This window comes from Lissotriton helveticus, chromosome 10, assembly GCF_964261635.1.
Source record: "Lissotriton helveticus chromosome 10, aLisHel1.1, whole genome shotgun sequence".
Classification (NCBI taxonomy): Eukaryota; Metazoa; Chordata; class Amphibia; order Caudata; family Salamandridae; genus Lissotriton; species Lissotriton helveticus.
Window position 1 is genome coordinate 189,760,814 of NC_136071.1, and position 25,454 is coordinate 189,786,267.

At 45.6% G+C, this 25,454-nt stretch overlaps 1 protein-coding gene across 1 annotated transcript in view; it reads right to left on the reverse strand.

Moving 5' to 3' along the window:
• LOC144786123 (acyl-coenzyme A synthetase ACSM3, mitochondrial-like) overlaps positions 1–25,454 on the reverse strand; it is a 606,835-nt gene that overhangs the window by 345,410 nt on the left and 235,971 nt on the right. Inside the window, 1 exon segment of the mRNA XM_078665089.1 lies at positions 15,489–15,699. Within this exon segment, the coding sequence (XP_078521215.1) occupies positions 15,489–15,699 (211 nt within the window).

Consider the following 25,454-nt stretch of genomic DNA (forward strand, 5'->3'; position numbering starts at 1 on the left):
ACCGGAGCTTGTGTGTTAGGAAGAGTATGTGCTTGTCTGCGATGGACTAATGAAAGGTGTGGGACAGGTGGGTCACCCTCCATCAAGGAAGTCAAGTGGCCAACTTAGTACCCACCTACAACAAGCTGCGAGACGCGCTCTGTGATGGGGGAGTTGCATTGAAGCGAGGCGTGCTTGCTTTAGCGAGCAAGTGGAAAGCCAGGTGGCACTTCTGCTCATGCCTGTGCGCGTAACCGCACACGGTATGCCACACAAAGCAGTGGTCGTACTTTGAAAACTCCACTTTTCACTGAGGTTCAACTTAGAGTTAATGTGTAAAGTATATATGCATCACTTCAAACAGCAATAAAGTGAAAACACAACACAACAAACTTCCCACCCCACATTAAAACAATAGAGTAAATCTTAATAAATAAAATAAGACCAAAACACCAAATATCCAATTAGTAGAACCGGAGATATGCAAAGAAAGTTTTTGTATTCTTTTCATTGAGAATAGGTACAAACGTTATCAGGTTTGCAGACAGTGAGACCAATAGCACTTTACATTACAGTGTGACATTTAAACATCGGTACATGCTGCTTTATCCAATGCGATACGGGGTTCATGCAGTTAGAATGAGATATGCAATTTTAAAGACTTCAGTGCATATACCTCCAAAAAGCACCAACTGAGGATATCTAATCACACTAGACCAGGACAAAATCATAAGTTCAGGCTGATTGCGACAGAGCGTGGGCTTGTTACAGACACCTACTTAGATCTACTGAACACAGTACCTCAATTACAGTTGCAAAGAAGCGGAGTCCAGCGTAGAGGATGCGTCATGCAGCAGAGGTGATGCGTGGTCCGTATGAGGAGATACATCTCACAACAGTGGTTCTGGAGAGCTGCAAAAAAGATGTCCTTGCATGGAGATGTGTCGTGCAGCTGCGCTTCTGGTGAGTTGAAATGGGCGATGTGAGGTCCTTGTGGGGAGATGCATCATTCAGGGGCAGTTCCAGGGAGCTGCGTTGGGCAATGCAAAGTCCTTGCATCGCGGAAGTCCAATGCAGCAGCAGCAATACATCGGTTCTGCTGGGGGGTTGCAACAGAGAAGATGCATGAGTTCAGCTGAGTCCGCAGATGTAATTATTTATCACGCTCCTTTGGTAGACAACAAATCCTACAAGAAACAAACGAAAGAAGGATGTGCGACAGCCAAAATGTACACGGAAAATGCTTGGTTTATTCCGTTGAATAGCAAAGTTATTCTCCTTACTTTCAAAACACACAATAACAATTTTATAAAAGGTTGCTCCAAGGGGAACGTGCAAAGGAGAGAGTGCTCGGAAGATAGTGGGTGGGAAAAATAATCCCAGGGTAAAGTGAAAAGGAGTTAGATGTGTTGAAGGTGGGATTGATTCAGCCTATCAATCTTAGTATCCTGGACCAAAATATTTTACAAGGTCTATTTACATCATTTTTACAATCACAGATTGTTAACATGTGAGGCACGTCACAGATAGATGTTGGTAGGGTCCAGCTGAAAGGGTATATGTTCGTCGACGTTTTGACTCGACTTGTGGCACGTAGGACAGTTGTACCTTGGCCTGCGAGTCTTCCTCAGGACAGGGAGGGCAACCAACTCGTCAAAAAGGGGCTCTAGTACAATGTCTGCGGCTGACATAGAAGCATAAATCCGTGGCAGTGAAATGGCTGTTCCTGCCTAGTTAATCACCTTTACTCTCCCGCCATGATGAAATGCCGGTAAGCTCTTACACTGCATTTACTGTACTAGAGCCCCTTTTTAAATGTGCCAGCACTGACAGCCCCTGTTTCTCCATCAGATGAGTAACCGCACACCACAACTTGGTTGCCCCCCCCTCCCTGTCTTTCGAGTACTCTCTCCTTTGCACGTTCCCCTTGGAGCAACCTTTTATAAAATTGTTATTGTGTGTTTTGCAAGTAAGGAGAATAACGTTGCTATTTAACGGAATAAACCAAGCATTTTCCGTGTACATTTTGGCGGTCGCACATCCTTCTTTTGTTTGTTTCTTGTAGGATTTGTTGTCTACCAAAGGAGCATGATAAATAATTAGCTCTGAAATATGAAAAGAAGGTAATTTAATTTACTCTAATCAAGGATTGGTTTGAGGACCATTGTTTTTCTATACCACATTGTACCAAGGTCCACAAACTAGTATTGGCTTACCCCCTTACTTGCAATGAGTCCTCAGATGGGCTGGCAGAGCACCTTCAGGCTAACTTCCAAGGGTCCAGGACTGGTATGAGACCACTTGGCAGGGCAGGACTCACAGTTGGTAGAGTCCAGGTGCAGGTTACAAGAGACTAGGCCTTGGAGTCACTCTGGTGGTGCTGGGTACAAGTTGCAGGTCCACTCCTCACTGAAGCAGGCGGCCAGCAATCCAGGAGGGCAGGTGCCCAACAGGACAGCAGTCAAGCAGAGTGGCAGTCCTTCCTTCAGCAAATAGCCCTTCTTCCTGGTAGTCTTCCACAGGTCCAGAAATGTACTGAATAGTTGCTGTCTAAGGTCCAATATTTATTGGTGCCTTCTTTGAAGGAGTATTGTCTAGGGAATTCCCTTTGAAGTGCTCAGGTTTCTTGCCTATCCTGCCATGGCTCCAGACTATCTAAAGGGGGGTATGCAATCCTTAGTGTGAGATGTGCTTTAGCTCACCTCTGCCTCAAGGCCCCCTCTGACCAGTTCCTGCTTCTTCTGTTGTTCAGGGTCGTTCAGGGACCCCCTGCATGTTTTATTATCAGCCGTCAGCCTTAAGTAGCCCAGACTGATAGCACTGCTGCTGTGCATGCAGCCACCTCCTGTCTCAACCTCATTCAGCATGCCTGTACCGCCTGGCAAGTGGCACAATGTGAGGAACGGTGTGAGGCCCTGCTTTGGACCCCAGAGACTGACAAGAGAGCAGACAAGGGCCAGAGAAAGGGTGACCTGGGTCTAAGCACAAACAGGCTCTGATGGGTTTGGATACTAGGGACATGCAGACTGCCCGGCATTTGCAGCAGCTCCACCCCATGGAGAAACGTGTGATGGGAACAAAATAGAGCAAGTACATTGACCCTTATGCGACATGCAGAATGCATCTGAGGCTGTTTTCGTCTGAGGCCCATAAAAGTGGGAGACAAGCCTAGCAAAGGTTTTGTTCTGACCCAGATGTCCTGCCAGGAGTATACCATGAGCCAACCCCAGTAAAAAGGCTCTGTAGCACTGGGAGACCACCAACACACCAGTTGCTCCAGACTCAGGAACTGTAGGCCCTCTCTATAGAAGGTCATTCTCCCAATGTATGAGGTGATTTCCAGATGTGTCACCAACTGCCTGGGACTCAGATTGCCGCCTTAAGCCCTCCAGAGTTGAGCATTCCATCTGCACTTGGCAGAATTCTTCCCGGTAGGTCCACCCTCGACCAGCCATTCAGCAATCTCAGGGAGTTCTCCCTGGGTTGCAGTGCACTCCCCAGTAGGTTCCAAGTTGGTGACCTCAGGTTCTGCTTCCTCCTGGGGCGTGGGAGTCTCAGGGGCTGACTTTCCACGCCCCTTGCCCTACCACATTTTGGCAGTTGCCTGAGCCAGTTTTCTAGGCTCCATGCCTTGTTGACTCCGATCTTGGGTAGTCATGAACAGTGTGGTAATTCAGCCCCCCTCCGGCAACGCTAACATCTCCAGGTGTGACCTGAGCTACACTTCTTTCCAAACAGTAAGCTCGAGATCATTGCATAACAGACAATCCACGGGCTTGGCAGCGCTCATAAGTACTTTTAAAGCCCCCGAATCCCACCCACTCAAAGAGAACCAGAGCCACGAGGTTGTAACTCCCAGTTGTCTGCTACTACAACCTGGTGGAATTATTAAGTATCACCTGCTCTACAGTCGGCAGGTGACTCCTTACAGTAGTCATACTGTGTCCTGTGCCCCTCAGTGCCTCTACACTCTGCCCATTGATAGAGATTCACTGCCAATACTTGGAAGTATTTAAAGGCATGTGGGCTTTCGGCACCATCTCCTTATCACCCAGGTCACTAAACTAAACTCTGCTCACTACCCAGTGGTAACGGGGACCACCTCCTCTTGAATCACCACCTGGCCAACCCATGGGGTCTGCCTACCAGTGGGGGGACTGTAACCTCTTTAGGCATTTGGCATCCCACTTCATGTGCCCATACTTGTAACACTCAGTACACTGGGAGATAAACGTATGGGTCTTCTTGTCGAAGAAACTCTTTTTCTTCTGATCAGGCTGAGACTGGTTAATTTTCCCTTGGGAACTATTTTGGGAGCCTGTAGGGAACTTCTTACTTTTAACTTTTTCTGTACATCTTTTTTTCTGTTGGGGACCCAGTCTATCCTTCTGGTGATCCCTCCAAATACCTATTGGGACACTCTGGTGCTGGCCCGGAGGTCTGCCTCCTTTGCAAGCCTCCTATGGTCAGTTAGCTTGCTGTCAATAAGGTGTTGGTGCTACTCTGTAAAGCATGTTCTGGAAAGTTCTCAAAATCAGACTGTACAGCCCATTAAAATGACTCACTTTGCTGCCCTTCACCCAACTACTGAGTGCCTTGCTGGAGTAGTCCAAGAAATTCACCCAAGACTGGTAAGGTTGTTTCTGGCTATTTCTGAACCTGATGATATATTTCTCAGGGGTCAGCCCAAACTTGGTGAGTAAAATGGCCTTCATGGGAGCGTACTTCATCTAATCTCTCACTGCTAGTGTCCCTGCAAACTGTTGGCAGGTGTTTCTACAAGTTTGCTCCCCCAAGCCCCTCCCGGGACCCTGTGCATCCTAAGGGCTACTTCATAGACAGAAAACCATTTATCTTAATCAATCCCTCATCACATAATTAGGCAGCAGGTATTGGGGTATACCAAACCTCTCCAATGGACACTGGATTGCTGCCACCAATGCTGCTGGACTCTTCTGCTTGTCTAGCTTTAATGCCCGGCTCACTAAAACTCATTTCATGAGCCAACAAGATCTGTTTTTCTTCCAAGGCTCACTTTGCAAGAGCCTCCCCCTTCTCTGAATCCCAGCCTTCTCCATTTTAGTTTGTCCATTTGCAACCTGAAGTCCCTTTCTGCTTTCTTGTCTGTTAGTACCACTGGGGACATGTTGTGGGCTGAGATGCTGCTGTCGACCCTAGAACTGGCAGATAGCTGTCTCTCCTCTGGGTTGCAAATCAGGGGGTTGTCATCCTCTCCTTCTATCTCTTCCTTCTGCTCTTTCTCAACTTCCACCTCCTCGTTTCCTCCGGTGCCACAGCTTGTAACTGGTGGGCCTCCCACCAGACCCTTAAGGCCTTCTGAAGCTCCTGGTTGCTGGGAGCCTGTAGTGATTGAGCTATTTTATGGATAAATGGATTGATTATGATCATTGCACACTACCATCTCAGTATATTTTGGCCCAATAGAGTGATGTGTAGGCCTGTTTCTGACTTTGTCTTGCTTAACGGCAGTGCTGACTATTGCCTTTGACATGCTCTCATGTCATCTTGCTTTGCAATTTATACTGTCACCTAACATGGTGATGTGTAGCCCTGCCACAGTACAAAGTAGGGTTTGATTATGTACCTTTCTGTTTCTGACTTTATCTTCCTTAATGGCACGGCTTGCCTATTGGCTTTGGCATAATCTTATGCCATCTTGCATACTAATGTTGGCTCTTTGCAGGAGTAGTGGCCTATGCTTAAGCGACTCCATCTTCTGAGCCTTTCTAGGTGATAAGTTATGTTTTGCTTTCACTTGTTTTCTGCACTCTGCATGCTAGTAGAAACCGGTTTCTTATCGGAGGAACGTACAGGCTCTGTCTCGAAGTCAAAGCAAAGGCCTGATCAACTGATGCTGTGTCCTTGGCACGGAGTGGCACGAAATCTGATGAGAGAGAGAGGGGGCGAGGCTTGCTAGAAGCTTCGTCCTATGTTTCCACTTCTACTAAAGGAGCTGTCTGAGACCTAATCTCTGGTAGTTCATCACAGTACAGTCGTGTAGCTGTGACGGTGGAGCAGAGAATCCTGTTTTGGCTGGAGAAACTGACTCCCCTCTGGCGGAGTGGAAATGGGATGTGTAGAAACTTGGTGATGTGTTCCACTAACTCTTATTTTCTTACTGTTCTTGCCTTAACTATCTTCTCCTATTTTCAGGTTCCATACATTTATATACATATAAGTTCTATATATATATATGTTATTCTGATTGCATTTAGTGATCATATAATTGGTAGTTTGAAGTTGGTCCTGTAGGCGATATAGATGGCCTATCGTGACATAGTAGTGATTTCTTCCTTTTGTCCTTCTATCATTGTGTAATAAAGAAACCCCAGAGCATATAATTATTTGTCTGTGTTCCTTGGGATGGGAGGTCAGGGCCCTTCTGACCCAAGTTCTGTAGCACCGGAAGGATGGTAAGTTTCCCTTCTAGGCAATTGTAGAGAGAGGGAATCCAGGGAAGCCTAAAGTGGTAAGTATTGTACCCCGAGGCATTGTTAGAAGGAGTGCGCGTTGATTTAGTCCTATCTGGGTAGGTTTGTTCGCTATAATGCGTTGTAGTACTGAAGTACTTTGTTCGCTGTAAAGCGGTGTGAGGTTTGTTCGCTGTAATGCGTTGTAGTACTGAGGTACTTTGTTTGCTGTAAAGCGTTGTGAGGTTTGTTCGCTGTAATGCGTTGTAGTACTGAGGTACTTTGTTCGCTGTAAAGCGTTGTGAGGTTTGTTAGCTGTAATGCGTTGTAGTACTGAGGTACTTTGTTTGCTGTAAAGCGTTATCGCCAGTTGGCGTTGTTATTCGCAAGCTCCTCAGCAATAGCCATATATTTTTAGTTAGTTGTTAGTATTATTCCTTTCTTGGGTAAGTATATAGTGAAGTATTGTGTCCTTTTGGGTCCCAAGAAGGGATAAGGCTGTATGCCCTGGTGATTGGCAGAATTATCAGGTCATTACAGAGCCCTTCTCCCTGCAGAATCCTATGACCTCTGCCACAGTGCAACTCTCCAGGTTGTTGAGCTCTAACTCCAAGCTTGCTTGTATGGTCACGGGTGCAAAAGAGTCACATCAAATGACGGTGAACTTGGAAAAAGCAACAGAGACAAATCAAGGAGAATTTAAAAAGGGGTTAATTCTGCTATCAAATTATTTTACTGGGATTTTAGTGTCAGACGAATGTTCTGAATGTCATTGCATAATCACAAGTATTCAATGGCACCACTATACAACAATGTAAGAAATTGGGTTGTTGATTGAGATGGGTGTGAGCCCTTCTCAAGCAACAGCCACAATCCTTGTCATGGTGAACTACAAAAGTAAACTATGCTTAACCCTCTGGTAGTTCGGCACAAAAGCAGTCAGGCTTACCTTAGAGGCAACATTTAAAGTATTAATGTAGAACACAAACAGTAATACACTGAACACACAACACAAGAAAAATCCCACACCAATTTAAAAAAATAGAATAAAATGTAATAAATTATTAGACAACAAAACAATAAAAATCCAGTCCAGAGTACCAGAGATAGGCAATTTCTAAGATTTAATTAGGTATAGTGCCTCAAAGCTCAAAGCACCACTTATGGTCATCTGGTCATGCTAGACCTGTGGAAAGTCAAGTTCAGGCTGACCTGGATGGAGAGTGGGCCTAATGCAGTGACCAGGTTTGTCCAGCTGAAAATGTTATTCTCTCAAAGTCTGTCCAGTTCGTAGTGAAGGAGTCCCGGAGAGCGTAGCGGATGGCCGACACTGTAGCCCTAAGAGCAGGCCAGTTGTCATCAGAGATCATCGAAGTAGCGTGAAGATCCTGTTGGGAACCGCAGGCTGTCAATGTTGTAGTGCAAAATGCAGATTTTCCGTTGACGGTCACCACTGGCTGTTGGTGCATGTTCAAAGAGTAGGGTTCACTGGTTATTTGCACTGGCGGTCAGCGCTGGCAACAATGGATGGATTTAGGCCCAGATCTCTGTACTGAGGTGAATGTATGTCATTGTTCTGCATTCTGTCCATAAACTGTTGTTTTTGCAGGCGGCAATATCTTGGCATGAACAAGTCCATTTGCAGAGGGTGGGCAGCGAGTGGGGCAGAGTAGCGGCTTCTTTTCCTTGATAATGGTTTGACTAGGGGGAGATGCTCCTGCTCATTGTCCAGTTTTAGAGAAATTCGCAATGAAACTTGGATAACCTGGTTAATGGTTACTGAAGAATGATGAGTAAGTCATAATTATATCCCCATCCCCCCCCCAACTAAAATTATAAGTAAGGGGTGGATAAATAAGTGGAATCTCTGAGTCCTGAGGAAGGTCAAATGACCCAGTTGGGCGATTGAGAGCGGCCAAAACATGTTGAGAAGAGAGCAGATGAAAGGGATGAAAAGACATTACTACCCCCATTTCATCCCCACTATTGAGTTTCTAATCCTATTCAAGAAGGTCAATAATAAAGAGTTTAGGGCATTCCTGAAGTAGTTTCATTCACCTTTTTGTTCTGCAGAGCCAATCCCCATAAATGTGTGTATTGTCTTCCCCATTTCTCTTTGCTCCATCCCCGGAGTTGGTCTGCACAGGGATGTTGTAGCACGCTCAATGATGAATTATGGAACTATTAATGGGTGAGGGCATTTTTATTGAACCTTGTGTTTTTCCTTTGTGGTATTCTTGATTTGAAAGAATATTGCTTTTCCTCCTTTTTCTCTATTTGAAAGTAAGAAGTGGAAAGAGCCCCAAACTCCATGATTTCTCCTTTGTCTACAAAGGAGTGCACTACGATTCCAACAATGGGCCCTGTGGAGGCACCTCTTGGGAATCAAGGGCTCCCTATTGAAGAGGCCAGCAGAACTCTGGCAGGTCCAGTGCAGCAGGTCAGCTGGTAAGTTGCAGGGAGACCTCTGGAGTTTGTATTGGCCTTGTAGCTCTGAGCAGGAGATCAGTCCGCTGACCCTGGGAGTCACTTCAGCGAGCCAGATATGAAGGGACCTGATCCAGGTTTCCTTTTCAGGCCTCTAGTAGCAGAGCGTCCTCTGGCAGCAGGTCAGTCTTCTTTCTGTAGTATCCACGTGTCCAGAAGTGTATTGAAGAGTTGGTCTGAGTCCAATATTTATACATGGTGCCAGCTTTGAAGTGGATGGAGCTTCTAGGTTTCCCCTACATGTTATGTTATGTTATAATACATTTGTAGCGTGCACAGATACTCAAGAGTGTCCCGGCGTGGGCGGTGAGATTGGAAGCAGAGGTTCTGAGATTAAATGGGCTTTTTTAAAAAGTAGGGTCTTTAATTGCTTCTTGAATAGCCTAGTATCCTGAGTATTCCAAAGCTCCACGGGGAGGGAGTTCCAGGCTTCCGCTGCTTTGACGGATAGGGAGCTACCCCCCAAGCGAGTCCTGCAGAAGCGAGGGACCACTGCCAATCGCTGCACGGCAGAACGCAGAGTTCTGCGAGGGACATAGAAGGCAAAAAGCCTCCTAAGATACACCAGCCTTAATCCATACAGGGCTCTGTGAGCCAGAGTAAGGGCTGTGAACTGAACTCGAGGGCCCACAGGGAGCCAGTGGAGGTCCAGCAGATAATGTTTCACGCTTGATCTTCCTGGAATTCCCAGCAGAAGCCTGGCTGCCGCATTCTGTATTGTTTGCAGTTTTTTTTAGCAGGTAGCCAGGTATGCCAATGTACAGAGCATTGGCATAATCAATGTGTGACAAGATGAGAGCACGAGCCACCATTTCCTTGATTGGCCTGGGTAACAAGGAAAGAAACTTTCATTGCAATTTAAGTGTGCCAAAGCATACCCCAGCAAGCCTCTTAATCTGCACGGAGAACCTAAGGTATTTGCCAAACCAGACCCCCAAGTTCTTAGTGGGGTTACCCACTGAGTTGGGCAGAGGATACTCTGAGGGCCACAGAGTCTCACTGAAAGATGCGGGGAAGATCCATACAAAAGGACCTCCGACTTGTCCTCGTTGCACTTCAGCTGCGCTAGTGCAAGCCGTTTGAAAACGGTAGAAAGACAGTTATGAGCTGTTTCCGTGGACAAGTCATTTTCCCTCCAAGTAAAGAGGAGCTGGGTATTGTCCGCATAGGCTGTGATCTTGGCTCCCATCTCCTCTGCAAGATAGATCAGGGGCGTAATATAGATATTAAAAAGCAGAGGACTCAGAGTGGAGCCTTGCGGAACTCCGGTGGACACCCTTCTGGGGGCCGACGAGAATGGTGGCAGCCAAACCTGCTGGGTGCGATCCTCTAAGAAGGATTTAAGCAAATCCCAGGCGCGTCCAGACACGCCAATGTTTGTAAGACGGGCAAGTAGTTGTTGAACGCGGCACCGTATCAAAGGCGACAGAGAGGTCTAATAAAATAAGAGCCGCTCTGCCACCTGCGTCCAGGCACTCCCTTATTGCCTCTAACATTTCGACAACAGCAGTCTCTGTGCTGTAGGGCGTCCTGAACCCGGATTGGGCATGATGGAGTGGCCTGGATGACTCAACAAAGGTGGCAAGCTGTCTGAAGACAGCTTTCTCGCACACCTTTGCTACAGCCGGAAGAAGGGAGATAGGGCAATAGATAGCAAGTATAGTAGGATCTAAGGAGGGCTTTTTCAGAAGCAGTAACAGTTTAGCCTGCTTCCATGAAAATGGAACAGTGGCAGTCTGGAGAGACAGATTAACTATGACATTCACTCTGGATTAACCACCTACGCAACCCCCGCTAGTATCCTAGCCAGACACAGGTCTGTTGGAGTGCCTGACTTGAGTGATTTAAGGATAGACAGTGAGTCCAGCAAGGCAATGCGAGAGAATTCCATCAGTGGGGGAACTGCCGGAGTGGGGACTAAAATGTTCGAGATGTGGGACCCTGCCTGCTCAAGGGAGCTAGTCCCTAGGCTGTCCTGAATTGCCTGTATTTTATCAATAAAGAAGCACGACAGCTTCTCACACCATTCCACCGAAGCAGGGAGAGCAATACGCTCAGCGCAATGTGTTAAGAAACTCTGGACGATGGCGAAAATTTCCTTAGAGTTATTGTTGGACATAGCAATGCGCTCCACATAAAAGCTGCTTTTCGCCTCCCTTATGGCTGCATAATAGTCTCTCTGAGCCCTTCTTAAAGTTGTTTTAGCCAGGGGGCAATATTATGATCTCCAGCTACGTTCAAGTTTTTTACAGCCCTGTTTAAGTTCTTTAAGTTTGCTGGAGTACCAAGGTTTTGAGGGTGCATTCCTTACTCGTCTATTAGAGAGGGGCGTGGTTATAGATTCAATCACTTGGAAAATCCAGTTAGAAAGGCTCTCTAACGCTCCTTCCAGATTAAAAGTGGCAGTAGGAAGTGTGTCTAGCAGAGCCCTACAAAAAACAGAGGTGTCTATTCTCTGCGACGGTCTATCTTGAGACAGTCCCTTAGAGAAGAGAGGCTTTACGATGGTCCAGGAGAACTGGTTCAGAAAGTGATCTGACAAAGACACTTAGGGGGGTTCCCTGATGGATCAAGAAAAATTAGAGCAGACCAAGTCTATAGTGTGCCCCCCATTATGGGAGGGAGAGCTGATCCATTGGGTCAGTTGTGCCAGATTATGCGAGACATTCAGTTCCCTAGTATCAGTAGCCTTTGAGCAATCCAAATGGATATTAAAATCTCCCAAAAGTAGGAAATTTGAGAAGCGTAGCGCCCGAGGGACATTTACTTCATCAAGCGATTTCAAAAAAGTTCCGGTGGGGCCGGGGGCCGATACACCAGTGTACCATCTAGTGTAAAATGTGGCGACATAGTAATGGCAAAATACATCTGGTTCTGGAATTTCCTTGCTCTCTACCCTGGTCTCCATATTCTCCTGGCTGAATCTGGCACCACTAGGATGATTTGACCTGTTCTTCTTCCAAACTATGGGCAAGAGAGGAAGAAGAGGGAAGGCATAGAGAAGTCCTGAGCTCCACTCTAGACTAAATGCGTCTCTGAGACGCAGGGTTCCTTGACACAGGGCCCAGAACTCCACTCAGCCCTTCTTGGTGCAGTACCACGTGACAGTGGTAATGTCTTTGAGGACCTGAACCAACCTCCTCTGATGGACGGAAAGAAGGCCTTCAATGGCAAGTCAATGGCCTGTAACTCCAACAGGAGGTGTCAGAGACCAGAGTCCTCTGATCTCCACCATTCCCAAAAGGCCTCCCCAACCCAGCAATAATGTGCCCATCACAACTGTCAAAATATGGATGGTGTAGGAAAAGGAGTCTGCCACTGGTCCAACTGAGGTCAAACAGTCCCCACTGAAGCCCCTTGCAGTCTACTTTGACACCTGGATGGAGTCTGACAAAATTGCATGCTGCTGGGCTTTCTGACACTTCAAATCTCACTGCAGTGCATGCATGTCTGGCATAGTCAAGAAGCAAAATGCAGGAGGCCCAGAAGCCTCAGAGTCACTCTCACTGACACCTCACAGGACCTAAGCTAAAACATTGGGACCATAGCCCAAATGTCCTCTGTACTTCGAACCAGAAGGAAGGCTCAAAACTGGATTATATCCAGAATGGCTCAGATGAATGGGAGTCTCTGCAAAAAAAGAGTCAGGTGAGACTAAGGGCAATTGCTCAAGAACCCTAAAGATGTTAGGAGGTTCACTGTCAATTGGAGGTGGTCTACAAGTGACTAGGGTGAGCCTGCCTTCACCAGTCAGTTGTTAAGGTAGATATCCCCACCCTCAGATGTTGTGCTGCAACCACAGCCATCCCTTTTTTGAACACCCAAGGGACACTGGTAAGGATGAAATGGAGCAGAGTAATGCTGTGGGACTGCACGGAGGTAATGTGAAAATAGACGTCCTGTAACTTCAGCACGAAAATACAGACTATTGGATCAAAGGCAGCTAAAACATGGACCATCATGAGCATCCTGACCTTGCCTATTTAAGAAAGACTTTGAGAGGGTGAAGGTCTTACTCGGGGCAAATGCTTCTGTCCTTCTTTAACACCAGGAAATAAACAGGAGTAACATTCAATTCCTATTTCCAGGACCTTCTCTATGGCTCCTTTGTTCAAAAGAGCCTGGACTTCCTGCCGCATAATGGACAAATTGTCTTCTAACAACTGATATGATGTAGGTGGAATATGCAGCGATTCCAAAAGGACAACATAGCCTTGCGGAACTATTTGGAGCACCCATATGTCAGATGTGATGCTCTACTACCAGAGGAGATAATAACTAGTTCTGCCTCCAACAGAGTGGTCATATGTTGAGGCTGGCTAAAGCATTTTGGTGGTAGTATCGGCTGGGACGGGGGTTTGAGCAGTGCACTGTCCCGGAGTTCATGGAAGTTGCTGGTAGTTCCCCCACAAAGGCTTCAAAAGGACTGTTGGTCTGTTGCTGTAAGAGTGAGCCTTGACGTTATCTCTAAGCCAACCAATGTCCAAAGCTTCAAAAGAGGTGAAACTGTAAGGGGTACTGTCTCAAGAGTGTGAAAAGGCAAAAGGAACATGCTGTGGTCCTGTTTTTCTTATAAGTGCTCCATGGCCAAGTCTGTCATATATCCAAAAAGCCAGGTGCCGCCAATCGGCATGTCCATCAATGACGCCTGAACGTCACCTGAGAAACTTGGGGATCTCGTCCACAGAAGGGCCAAAGCGCCACACTAGTACTTACTGTCCTATCCAAGCTGTCAACGGTATCCAGTCTAGAGCAGATAATGTAGTTTGCAGCAAGGATAGTCGGCAATATCTTGATCACCATAGCACATAATGCATGAGAGTATTGTCCTATTGTAGCAGAGGAAAAATCATGCTCTTCCCGTAGGCTTCCAAAAGCGTCTATTGGGAGGAGTAGTAGGGAATTAAATGGGGTTTAGATGCCTGGACCACCAACATTTCAGTCATAGGGTGATGTGTGAGAAAAGCTGAGTCACCATGGGCAGGCCTGTGTCTCCTGACCTCTTGCCTTTTTACTAGCAGGCAAGAGCAAGATTTGGCTCAAATATCCATTAGAGTGTCCCTCAGGGCTACACTGAAAGGAAGAAGCGGTTTCCCGGTATCCTGCCCAAGTTGCAGGACTCCAATGAGGACATTGATCTTAACCTCATAAGACAGGATCTGCAGGTCTAAAGCTTCAGCAGCCCATTGGAAAACCACTGTAAAAGAGACTGGTTCCTCTGTAGAAGGACCAGGGAGAAATTCAACCCAGTGTACAGAGAGGTGTCTAGCCGTTGGCCACGTGAAGGTCTACACAGAAATTGCTATCATCATAGAAATGGAATGCATAATTCGTGGCCTCTCCATGCATCATCCTAAGCATGTTGACTGTGTTCAGAGTTAAAGACAAAGGGAATAAATAGCATTTGCAGGTGAATTCCGGGTAATGGCAGTGACCAGTCAGACTCAGAATGTGGTTGCATCAGCTGCACTAAGAGTTGTATAGGGCACAACTTTGGTCAAGATTGTGTACGGTCTGCCTCGAAGTCAGAGAAAACCAGTGGCGTAGGTAGCCTTATGGCCCCCCGTGGTGGTCCCTGCTTTTGCCGCCCGGTGGCAGCCCCATTGAATAGAGGGAGGTGCTGATGAGATTCGGGCCTGCACCGGCTGAAATGTAGAGGGGCGGACAAATGCCGCCCATGAGACGGCTGGTAGGAGCGGGAGGAGACTGCCGCCCCCAAAACTAGTGCCACCCGCACCCCCTTGCTATGCCACTAGATAAAACAAGGGGTTCCTCCTTCAGCATTGGTGTTGGGTTGTGCGTCAAACCAGGAGTCAAAGTGGACACTCTAATGGGTTCAAGAAGTGCCGATGGCATAGAGGACGGATCCTCTGATAGTATTCTGACTGCAGGCCTCTTTGGGCCCGAAGGCACACCAGATTGAGCCAAAAGAGTGCCGAAGATGTGAAACATGGATTACTTAGAAGCCTCTACTTGTTGCGTCATTGTCGATGGACCCGGAAACTCAGGAGGCATCGGGATAAGCTGAGGAATCGGTTTCTCGGTAGGAGATCCAGACCGAGATGCACCTAGGAATTGTAGTTGTGCAAGGACCCAAGGCACCAGACATGTACCTCACAGGGGTCTGTCACAGACACCTGCTTGTGATAGTTTCGACATGGTTTAAACCCTAGAATATTCGGAGAGAACCTATTCCCTTGCACACTTTTGAATACAAATTTTGAAGAAAATTAATCAACACATATAACCATTTTGGGAGTGAAATATGGATCAAAGTCCGAAGGCATAGAAAGAAAGATACTAACGTCAGCTTGCAGTGGTGGCACATATATTGTAGCTCTGGTGTCACATAAGGGGCGGACTAGAGTTGACGAAGTGCAGCACAACACCACCTACCGGTGCAGAGGAGCAATTCTGAGAAAAATCTCCAGATCCTGTCTGGTGCCTGGTGATATTCACTGGGTGAGGACTCTACGGTTCAAAGTATCCATCAGAAAACAACCTGCATACCCATTTATTGTGAATTTTTGGTTTCGGACAGACACATATAATTAAAAAAAAATCAGGTTTTATCCAGCAGCTTTTACTCACCTGCTCGGATGCAGGCAACGTTTATTAACCACCATTCTGGTATCTTGGGAAGAATCACAATAACTCTGTCGTTCTTTTTCAGACCACATGGACCTGAAAGGATATTAGCCACCTTCTTGGAGAAGACTTCCAGCTCTTCATAGCTCCACTTCACTTCACCTCCTTCCCCATCTATCCACCACAGGGCTCGATTGGAAGGTTTCTTTCCATCCTAAGGAGAGAAAAAAATCCATTTTCATAGACAAGTAAACATGTTGATTCTACAATGTGTAAGTTACTCCAAATACACAGTCTTGAAGTGTGAATATTTTATATAGATAAAATATAGAGTCCATTTATAGGGGACTGTGTGAGAGTTGACACCAGAGTGCATTCATGCCGTTAAGGGTGAACGTATAAGGAAGCCAAAGGATGGTGAGGGCTTAGCTCTGATGAAAGGAGATATCTTCTCAAGAGAATAAGAAGCTGAAGTGAAGCACACATTGCATCAACATGTCAACAGATCTGGGGGTGGCGAAGACCAGGTCTTGCCTCAAACCGAAGGGGAGGTGCTGCACTCTAAATGCATCAGGAAGGCCCCATGGTGTGGTACCATGAGGTTGGTGAGAAATTGTTGGCAGAAGAGATCCTAGTTGCTTGACAAGAGGATATGCAAGATATGGCTGGTACTTATTCAGAATTTCCTCATCAAATAGTGTGAATGGAGTTCTGTGTAGTTTACTCTAGTGTACTAAAGTGGAACAATGTACCATTCTTCAGGAAGGGAACGGACCTTCATACATGAATGAACTATAGAGAAAGTAAATATGGACCACCAAAAATAGTTGAAGGCAATAGTTTCATTAGAACACAAGAACTGGTAAAATGTCATGACTATGGGCTGCGGCTCTAGGGGCACTGCCACTCTGCGTGCTATTGCTAGAAGATCTGCACGTAAACTCTGGCAAGATGCACTATGCCACGCCTTTGGCCCGGTATTTTTATCCAGCTATGGGTCTCCTTCACTGTCAGCAACTCTACTACAACCTTGTACTGAACAGCAAGGCCTATAGTATAGTACTAGATCGGCCGAAACTGTTGTGGAATCACTGCCAATTTAAGTACATTACGCTGTAATTCACTTCACCGGAAAAAAGGTGATAGTAAAAACTGATTTTTCCTTTACACTGCACTATTTGAAAATATACTGCTTTTGTTTCACCCTTTCTTTATTTCCGGCTTCGAGTGCATAAACTCGGTTACCTGTGTTTTGGGACACACCCCCTAGACCACGCCCTGAAAACGCGCTCGTTATTCTTCCTCTGTCTCTGGAAGAGGAGTGCTGCTGGAGTGTTTTTCTCAGCGGTGTTCAGCGGAGCAGTGGAGAGTTCCTGGGCAGTGAACACAGCAAGAACACAAAGAAGCGAGAAAAGGAAGATGTTCGGCAAAATCAGGGTAAGAGCATCCTTTTTTTTTCAACTGGAGAAACGTGCGTTCTAATAATTTTTGGACAAAAAAGGAATCTTGATTTTTGAAACATCTTAGTACTCTCTTGACTATTTATTCTCAACCCTGATGATTAAGGGCAATTTTTGGACAAAGCAACCTTCATTGCATCATTTATCTTGGAAGGTTTTACAGACTCTAGACAAAAGCTGTGGTACGTACTGGTGATGTCCTTCCTTACAAAGATAATTATTTTGAAGATAATTCTGGTAAATGTGAATGAATATTATCTTTGTATGTTCTCTTTGTAGTATCCCATTTTCACCTTCATCTGGTTAAAGCGATATGTAAGACATAGGTGAATATACATATAGATACGTTAATCAAACACCTTTTAATAGTTAGATATTATTAGGAGTCCAGTCTATTGAACAACTTTTATATTTTTATTACAGATCTCCTTCCCAGCTGTTCCTTCCCCAACACCCTTTCCCCTGTCTGGCTACTCTAATATAATGTGTCATAACGACAAACAGATTTGGAGGTGCCTGGAGGTGGACCCTTCTAACATCGAGCAAGTCCTGAGGAACGTCGCCTTGACATAAAAACTAAAGAACATTCTTTTGAGGATCTGATGTACTAAAATCAAATAAAAATAATTTGTACATGCAAAAAAACATTGTGAATGGAGAGGGTTCTAACACCCTGTATTGTAAAATGTAAATGAATCTCATTTAATATAAATACTGCGTATCAATATCTTGAATGGAATGATTTTGGAAGAAACTATACACATGCCACACACATCCATAATAACAGTAGAAAATCCATAAATGTATATACATATATATCTGTATATATCTATATCTCTCTGCACAGCATAACACGTTTCAACTCTGAACGAGTCTTAGTCATATGCTCCTATAGGGGTGGTAACTTGTTAGGTGTTTAAGTGTTTTTACATCAGCAGTGAGGAAGGGACACCAGGTAAAGTGTAGTACCTGCAGCATTTGAAAAAGAATCCTATTTAACAATGTTTTTCAGAGATTTAAAATTAAAACAGTGACTTCTTCAAACAATTTGATGCACTGTCCAATCAGTTCATATTAGTTTTTACTTCCATCCACATTTATAAGTCATTGTTTATAGTTCATCGAATTCAGAGGACCACATTATCCATAATACTTTGTTGTTCACAATGTAAAACATGTCCTTTCACAATCACTGGCTTTTCCGTTTATGTGCCCTTTGGTGCACTAAATAACTTAATACTTCTTCCGTGCCTTTAAAGGATCAAATTCCATGTGTGGCAGAATGTAGAAAATCATAACATTACCGAGGTCAGACCACTCCTTTCAAACAGCTGAGACTGCTCACAGTTAACTTCGTGCTGGTGTCATTACCGGTTGCTTTCTGATCAGTGAAACAATGTACCATTCTTCAGGAAGGGAAAGGACCTTCGTACATGAATGAAGTATAAAGTAAATATGGCCCACCAAAAACCAACTGAAAACAATAGTCCCATTAGAAAACAAGAACTGTTAAAAGCTAAAGAACATTCTTTTGAGGATTTTATGTACTAAAATCAAATAAAAAGAATTTGTAAATGCAAAAAACCATTGTGAATGGAGAGGGTTCTAACACCCTGTACTGTAAAATGTACATGAATCTCATTCAATGAAAGTTAAGTACTCTGCATAGCAATGTCTTGAATGGAATGATTATGGAAGAAACAAAATACACAGGCCATGCACCTACATAATAACAGTAGAACATCCATAAATGTATATACATATATATCTGTATATATCTATATTGCTATCTATATATCTATATCCTATCTATCTATCTATCTCTATCTCTCTCTCTCTCTCACTATATATATCTCCCCCCCAAAAAACACTCCCCCCCCCCTTTTTCCCTCTCCCTCCTCCCCACCCCGGGTTTTTATTTTTATATGTTAAGTCACAAATCACAGTACTGAGCCAACCTGGCATTTCAAGACAAATGAATGCTATTGGAGTCCAATTGTTTCAAGTAATTAGTGGAACTCATGTGATAGCCCGTACATGAACTTAGGCCCACTGGGGCATGACATTTAGTGCAAAATTGTTGGACACTATGGATATTTGGGCTAACAAGTGGGACCATGGACTTTAAAATATACTATTTGCTATAGATAGGTGAAGATACTGTGAGTAATCACATTAGTTTAGAATTGGTTAAGATTAATGAATTTTACTTAGTATGAAATGTGTTGCACGTTTTTCATAAAAAGGGTTTTGCTTAATTAAATTTTGTTTGGTTCGGTACAGCCACGGGGGTTAGAATATAATGTTCTATTAAAAGTGTAAATATGGCTAAAGAAATAGCGAGGAGCAACGATGTATATTATAATCATGCAAAGGTTGCAAACAGAACAGTATAAGGCCCGTAATAGTTACTGATATAAATATTTCAACTGTGTTATGTATCTTTTCTATTTCCATTAGAGGTGGGAAAGTAACTATAGTAACCGAATGACGTCAGTAGTAGGAAATAACGAACCTATGGGAGAAAGCAATGGGAGTGGTGTATATATGTTCTTTCATTTGCACTTTTTAAACTGTTGTGAGCAAGGCGGGTGTCCCGTCGAAACGCGTTAACAGTCGTCGTAGAGGTTAATAAAATCCCTCTTTGTTGAATCCCACGGTGTCAGCGTCTTTTTCGTTGGAAAATACGAAGGTTTGGACTTTATATATATATATATATATATATATATATATATACTAGCAGCCCGTCCCACCGTTGTCCGGTTATGAATTGCTGCCGGCTAGTAGTATATTGTTTTGTAGGATTTCGTTTTGATAGCATTTCTTATTTGTGACAGGCCTGTGAAACGCTACGATTCACAGTACACTGCTGATGCACTTAGTAGTGTGTGAACTCGAGTTTCCCTACTTTATTTTTCCTTGCAATATTATATAGTGCGAACTCGACAACATGGCATGAGCACAATTTACATTACAGAAGAACACATTCATTTGTGGTAGGCACGGGGAGACAAAGTGATTTGCCTGGAATCACAGGATGTTGAGCTGATGCAGAGATTCGAACGTAGCTCCCCAGCTCTAAAGTTCGCAATTCTAGAACTTGTGGCGGGAGATGTGTCTAAAAGTGTATGTCGGTGCTGGCCATCAATGAGAGAGACCTGTGCATTTTTCAAATGGGTGGTGAAAAAATATGAGTATGTTGCTGGAGATGTGGGCCGCCGTGCCACCAATGTACTTACCGGGGGAGGGTATACACCCATTATTCCGCAACTTTCTTTCCGCATACCATCACTCCGCATACTTTCATTACGAAAGTACCATGACTCCGCAATGACATTATAACCCATGGCATTACATTTTATATGCTTTTACCACACATACATTTACAACGAAATTCGTTGTAAATGCATGAATGGTAAAAGCATGTTTTTTTTAATGTTTGGATAAGGTAAGTATGGGTATAGGGGTATATGTTTTGGGGTACTGAGGTATATGTTTGGGGGTGTTTGGGTATTTTAAGGGTTCAGATATAGTTTTGGGTTATGGGGTACAGGGGTAGTTTTAGGGTTTAGGGTTAGGTATGGGTTTTGGGGAACAGGGGTATTTTAAGGGTTCAGGGCTAGGTTTGGGTTTTGGGGTATAGGGGTATTTGTAGGGTTCAGGGGTAGGTTTTGATTTTGGGTTACAGGGGTATTTTAAGGGTTCAGGGCTAGGTTTGGGTTTTGGGGCACAGGGGTATTTTTATGGTTCAGGGCTAGTTTTGGGGTACAGGGGTATTTTAGGGTTCAGGGGTAGGTTTGGGTTTTGGGGTACAGGGTTATTTTTAGGGTTCAGGGCTAGGTTTGGGTTTTGGGGTACAGGGGTATTTTAAGGGTTCAGGGTTAGGTTTGGGTTTTGGGGTACAGGGGTATTTTAGGGTTCAGGGGTGATTTTGGGGTACAGTGGTATTTTTAGGGTTCAGGGCTCGGTTTGGGTTTTGGGGTACAGGGGTATTTTTAGGGTTCAGGGGTAGGTTTGGGTTTTGAGGTACAGGGGTATTTATAGGGTTCAGGGCTAGGCTTGCGTTTTGGGGTACAGGGGTATTTTTAGGGTTCAGGGCTAGGTTTGGGTTTTGGGATACAGGGTATATTTATAGGGTTAAGATGGGTTAGTGTTTAAGGGTGTTGGGGTATTTTAAGGAGTAAGGGTGGGTTATAATTATGGGGTACATGGGTATTTAAAGGGAGCAGGGTGGGATTAGCAGACGATATGAGACATGGCATGAAGTGCGGAACGTACCACACGCCCCCGGCGTTTGTCACGCCCCCAGCACACGCCCACAGCACAACGCAGACACGCCCACAAGGGACTACTTTGCTGGCACATTTTTTTTTACCTTTTAAATGTATATGGTGGGCGTCTGCATAGCCTATGTCCTTCTGCTGCAACTGCCCTTTCCAACGCTGTATTGGGTGTTGTGATTGGTGCTGTGGTTCCTGAGATTACCCGCCTCAAAGGTTTGGGCTCTCTCTTTATTATATTAGTATAGATATATATATATACACATATATATATACACATACACACATATGGTGACTTTCGGGGTTTTGAGCTTGACTCAGATATTTGGATCAACTTTGCAAGGGAACAATAAACGGGCTCATAATTTGGATCAGTTTCGCTGGGGAATAAATGAAGAAGCTCCACTTCAAATGAGGCCAGCGGCCTGCAGGGACTGAGGTTTCAAAGTGGAGGAGGTTAGTGTGACCAGGGGTCTCAGCACAATATACATAACACAAGGTCAGCATTATAACACTTATTATTACAGAGGACACGGCAGGAAATCACATGTGCTTGCATCCATTCCTGTGTGTTATGAGTGGGAAAGGGTGGAATCAATACCTGTGATTGACTGAAATCTAGAATCACGCAGGGATGGAGACTCCAACACCCGGAACCGTGACGCTGAAACCAGTCGTGGCCCACAGTGGATACTACCATACACTACAATGAAGGGCTTTAGAACGGTAAGTCCTGAGCCGTATGTCACAGTTCAGAAAGTTGACTTACTGCCTGGCTTCTTTCTTTCGCTTTAGATCTAGGTGGGGCAGGCAGCCTAGGACAGCGAGCCCAGACTTAAATACTTTGATTTGTTTAGCGATACGATTATATAAATAAATCGATCTATTTAAAATTGGCGCAGGAATGTATAGGAATTTCAGTAGGGCACGGCCCCAGATCCCTCATGGAGAAACTGTCCCTCATATGCAGCCAACCGCAAGCTGGGCACGGCTGAAGGAGGGGGGCTGGCCATAAGGCCAGTCCATGGGTTCCCCATTCCCCAGGGCCATTTTGTTTTAATTGAAAGCGATGGGGCTCAAGACTACCCTCCCAAAACTATTAAGGGCAGCGAAATTGCTATGTCCTGGGGAGCACACCTGGGATACAGTTGCTGATCCGGCCTCCGAATCAGTTCCCCCTTGCTCCCTGGGCCCATTAGGGGTTCAGGAACGGGGCTGCACGCCCCCCTCAAAAAAATGAAAAACATTTAGTTAAAAACTAAGCACGGTCTCCTACGCTCTGTTTAATTAAGCCCCTGATTGGGTCAGGTCCCAGGGGCAATGCTTAGTTATTAAGCGGGGCCCGCACAGCCCCGGGACCATCACCTCCCCGGGGTTTTGTTGTTAATAAACAGGGGCACACAGCTCCCAAGCTGCCGTGGGGATCGCCACCTTCCTGGGCTTTATTTTAAATATAGATACATGGGGGGAGCCCCGGGGCCGATATCGGGCAATATAACTAGGAGGTATTAATTATTATATTTTTTTCTTTTGTGATAGGAGTTGCGGCACTTAGCGCGGCCCCCCGTGTAACGTTGAAGTGGATTCGCGGACCCACCTTAACTATATCATTTAATAGTATATAATTCAGGAGGTAGTGTTGCATTTGTGTAGTTTTATGTATAGAGCTAGTGAGATTGAAGTTAATAATCACATCAAATTTGATGGAGTTAGACATAATATAAAACAATTTAAATTAATAGTTAAATTTGAAAAAGTGTGTTGTTTTGTAGTACATTGAATTCGATCTTTTTCTTTTTTGGAGTCGCTACAGGTTCTCAAATCCAGAAAATATTTAAAAAGGGTATGTATGTTAAAAAATAAATAAGATTCACTGTTGGGTTATAGGTTGGCTCTAAAAATAGCATTTGTTTTTATTATGACTTTGAGCTACATGTGAGTGCGGATGCACAGCTTGAGGTTGTTGAGGAAAAACTCTATTTCCTTCATCTGTGAAATGAACTCCATCACTTCTGTAGATGTCATGCATATCAAAATGTAGATTGTTGTTATAGATGGACTCCATCCTATGATGTTTGAGGTAAGCAGAAACAGCTTTATTGATATTCTTCCTAGATTTCTCAATCTGTGGAGAGAATTGATTTGACCACTTCCACTTTTGTCTTTGGCATATATTAGAATATACAAAGACAGTTTGAGGCAAAAGCAACATCAATTGTGCAAAGGTATCTGTTAGACCTGACACCTTTTTGCGTGGTTCTTCCCCCATCTTTTTGCCTCTGACTCATGTGTTTTGATGCTGTGCTGGATTTCGTTTTTGCTGATTTAGATGCTTTGGACACTCTGCCACTGCTGATCAGTGTCAGAGTGTAAGTGCTCCCTCTGTAAATTGTCATATTAATTGAATATACCTGATTGGCATATTTGTATCACCATGGAGTCCCTAGTAAAGTGCACTGTGTGTGCCAGGACTGGTGATGACAGATGCTACTAGTGGGCCTGCAGCGCAGATTGCGCCACCCACATGAGTAGCTTTAAAATGGTGACTCAGGCCTGCCAGCGCAGGGCCTGTGTGCAGTCAGTGGACTGCCCTGTCCCCCTGGCCAGTGTCTCCACTGGCTGGGCCTAACCCTTCCCTGTCTGTGCACATCAGTCACCCCTATGGAAGGCTCAAGGTACCCCCCTGGGCAGGGTGCAGTGTATGGATAAGGTAGAGCATGTACTAGTGCAGGTCACATGCTCTGGTAGTGGGCTGCAGCCATTTTATGTGCTCACTGCTGTAAGGCTATCTTGCTCCATAGAGTAACATGGAGGAGGCTGGGCCCATGTGATACCAGCCTATCTTCCCATAGGAACAAGATGGGACATAAGTGAAAGATATCCCTGAACTCAGAATTTAATGACACATCTTTTAGTGAAGGGTGTTTTTAAATCCTGTGTTGGAGAATAGCACTTTTAGAAAGTGGCTGTTCTCTTGTCTGAACCTTTCTGTGTGCCTGGGTTTGTGGAATGCCTGGGTGTGACAGGGAGGCTGCAGGGCCCCCGGAGGAGAGGGTCGGAGCCAGCCCGGGGATGAAAGGGCACATCTGCTGCCCGGGAGGTGGGAGGAAGAAAGGCCTGATAAGTGCTGGGCTGTGCCTGCCTGCCTCCCCCCATGCTAGCTCCCTCCTGCCGGCCAACTGACACCTCTGGCCCTGAAGCTGACAGGAAGAAGAAAACCAGAGACACCTCAGTGCTCCGCAACCCCTAGAACTGGTTTAGACTGGACCCAGGGCCTCCATGCACAAAGACTTCAAAGGACTTCAAAGACATTGAGGGGTATAAGGAAAGGACCCCTGACTACAGAAGTTAGATTCTGAAATTCTACAATCAAGAAGGAACCTCGGCTGGAAGGAGGACAGCTAGAGAACTAAAGGAAGATTGCCTTGCTGTGTGCTCTAAGGGCTGACCTGTGCTGCTGTCTAACTGGAAGCTGAGGAGGAGAAAGGGACTTTGCTGTGTGCTGTGACCCTGCCTACTTGAAACTGCCAAGACTCTGCCGTGTGCTGTGTCTACAACTGAATCTCCAAGGGCCTGAGAAGAGCTGGCCTCCTGTTGGGAACCCAGGGCTAAAGGTTCCTAAAGCTTTGCCAGAAAACAGCTGCAAAATCGTGCTGTTGTGACCCGAGGCGTGTGGTACTTGACTGCGGAGCGTGAGGAAGGGATCGGTGTGCTCATTGGCACATTATCAGGGAGGGTCGGAGGCCTGTGGCGCCTCCCCTCGTGGAATCCGCTCCAACGTGGTGGGGAGGTCGAGAGGGGGGTCTATCCGTGACCAGCGCCCTTGAAAACCCTTTGCCGCCAAGTCACCCTCGTGGCCCGGGGCCAGGATCACCCCTAGAAGCTGCCGTTCGTGACCAGGAGCTGCGGGGCCGAAGACCGAAGCCGCCGCGCTCCCATTGGTCGAAGGAGCCGAGTCCCCTCACCAACGCCGCGACGGGATTGGCCCGTGCGGCACGGCGTCACCAGCGTCCTTGTGCCGTGATTGGCTGGGAAGCGGAAGCGTCACGACAAGCCGTCCCGGGAGCCGCACTGCCAGTGGCTGACTCCCGGGTGTAAGGGGGGCTCGTCTGGAGAGCCGCGACGGGATTGGCTACCTGGGCGGAGGCGGCAGAAGGAGCCGAAGAATCACCGCGATCACCGCCGGGCCCGGGAAGAAGTGACCTGACCCCGCCGAGGGACTCGGAGGC